This window comes from Anneissia japonica, unplaced genomic scaffold (genome assembly GCF_011630105.1).
Source record: "Anneissia japonica isolate Jap-2015-1 unplaced genomic scaffold, ASM1163010v1 scaffold3474_len973312_cov172, whole genome shotgun sequence".
Lineage (NCBI taxonomy): Eukaryota > Metazoa > Echinodermata > Crinoidea > Comatulida > Comatulidae > Anneissia > Anneissia japonica.
Genome location: NW_022747780.1, coordinates 397,318 through 399,982, shown reverse-complemented (window position 1 = coordinate 399,982; position 2,665 = coordinate 397,318). Strand labels below are relative to the sequence as shown.

At 32.5% G+C, this 2,665-nt stretch overlaps 1 protein-coding gene across 1 annotated transcript in view; it reads left to right on the top strand.

Moving 5' to 3' along the window:
- The window catches only part of LOC117120598, a 45,442-nt gene extending 42,862 nt beyond the window's left edge, over positions 1 to 2,580 (top strand). The window contains exon 8 of the mRNA XM_033265627.1: positions 1,676 to 2,580. Coding sequence (XP_033121518.1) covers positions 1,676 to 2,580 — 905 coding nt within the window. The remainder of the gene's footprint in view (positions 1 to 1,675) is intronic.
- Positions 2,581 to 2,665: the final 85 nt, after the last annotated feature.

Sequence of the window (2,665 nt, the reverse complement as noted above, 5' to 3'; positions counted from 1 at the left end):
ATATATATGCAAAACACAAACCTTGAGTCTTACTGTATTCATTGTATCCTTCAATGGGCAATCATCATAGAAGTAGTATTTCAAAACATAGATACATATATATTTTTTTTCCTTAAAAAATCCTCATCAGTTCTATGGCTCAAGGCCATGTAGATTTCATAATAAAATTCTCATCGAAGCATACAAACCTGACATCTTCAGTGTAGTGATACTCTAATGCAATCTAAATATAATGAACAACCGTGATACTATCTATCTATCTATCTTCCGTGAAATACAGGCCCCTCTGATGTGAGGATCATCATACTTTTAGAGGTGTGGACTAGCTTTTACAGTACAGTATGTATAAAACAAAATGCATCATAAAGATCGTTTGATAATATAGCTGTATATTGCGGCACACCTGCCTTAATTTATTAAAATTATATTTCTTTATATGAAATTGGTAAATATTGAATCTATTTGTATTCACACTAATTGTTATATATTATTAATTCATATTTTTTTAAATATAGAATTTGTAAAGAAAGAAACAAGGTACTACATGAAATGTTAAATATCTTTTAGTTGTTGGTGGTGACTTTCAATGAGTAGTATAACACAGTTCCTTTTAGTACACTGTAAACTTTTATTCACACAAACTGTACGTTGGTTACAATCAGCTAAACTGCAGGTTTCAGATGTTAGAGAACCCTTTTTGAGTGGAGTCAGCTCAGCTCTGTACTTTTCTTATGTGTACTCCTAACTACTAAATTGAATCTAACTGAACTACTGACTACTGACTCAGTGATATGGGGGTGTTTGCCTATTATACTTTAGGTAATGGGGGTGTGTCTCAAGTAAGTCACCCCATACTTTTAGAGTTTCTGATTGGATCATAGAGAAATTCTTTCTCTATGATTTAGTAAATTGTTTACCAAAAAACTGGTAATTAAGATGTATCACAAACTTCAGAGCTTAGACTCAAAACTGGCGATCATAGATTCATAGAGTGAGAAAGGCCAAGTCCAACTGACGAGGGTAAAGTTATACAATGTCTAGTTATATTATTAGATTATCTGTATACTCAAGTTGACAATTAAAACTGTCAAACCAATTTAAGGCATTTATCAGGTGAAGGGTATCAATTCCAATGGGTATGCAAGTTAATACCATTGAACCTTAATACTACATTACATCCCTTTCAATTAATTTTTTTTTTTTTTTTTTTTTTAACATCATTTAAACATAAAGGTAAAATGTACTACAATGTGTGTAGTAGGCATAAAGCAATATAACAATTCATTTAAAAAAAATTAAATCGTTAAACATAAAAAATCATAGCATATAATACAAGTGGTGCAAGATGAATACGTGTCAATTTCCATCATTTACTCATATTCACTCTCTTTTTCTCTCAATTTTTTTTTTTTGTCTAAAAATACAAATGAATAACATTTTTGATTTTCGAGGTTAATCAACCTAATATAGTTTTTTGCATGTTTCTTAGTGTCATCGATATAACATAAGATTATATTTAAACGTCTAGTCTTGCCATATCCGACGTAATGTAACTTTATGAGGAGGAACTTAAATTAACTGTTTTTTAACTTAACATTATTTACTTACTTATTTCCTAAAAAATCAATTGCTTCTATTACACGTAGACTTGCATTCATCTAGTCGTGTTTACTAGCAATACAGATATGCACTAAAAAGGAACACCGAATAAGTGAAAATAGAAACTATGAACTTGACGATAAAAGTTATGACATTGACCAAGCCGTTAACGGCACCAGAATGTTTAGAGCGGTAAAAGAACTTTATAGAAAAAAGTATGAAATTCCAAAAGTCGTAGATGACAGCAGAAAATTTATTGGAAACAATCAGGAAACTGCTAGGGCCATTGGTAAATATTTTAAAAGTAAATTCTTCAACATAAATGGTCCGATCATCGCCCATCTAAATGGGATTATTAATGAAGACGAACTTCGGATAATAAGATTTTTTCTAAGCCAAACATGGCTCAACCTAAATTTACGAAGGACTTTAGACAACGTATATTTTAATACGAATACTGGAGTACCACAAGGGGACAGTCTTAGCCCAGTGCTCTTCACAGTGTACCTTGAACACGCGTTAAGAGGAATTAGGGGGAGAAGTAATGATCATATTCCAAATGAGATCTCGTATGCGGATGGTGTCGATTTCATCAGCCTAAACGAGAAGGCAAATGTAGACCTTATTGGAGTTCACCTAATTTTGTTTAATCTCAAAGTGAACAAAGATATAACAGAATACACAGTAATTAAAAGAAAAGAACCGGTCAAAGAGAACTGGAGACTAACAAAAAAGTTAGGGTGCCTTCTTGGAGACAAAGAAGATATCACCAGAAGGAAACAACTTGCTGTGAACGCAATGAACAAAAAGGCACTCTGGAACAGAAAAGGAAAAATTAGATTAAAAACAAGACTGAGGTTGTACAACTCACTAGTGAAACCGGTGCTTTTATACAATAGCTATACATTGGCCTTAACGAAAGACGATGAACTAAAGCAAACACTTTCCATCGTAAGCAACTCCGAAAGATTATTGGACTGAAATATCCCCATAGAATATCAAATAAACACCTTTATGATAGATGTACGGCGAGACCCTTGTCACTAGAAATTTTAGAATCGAGATG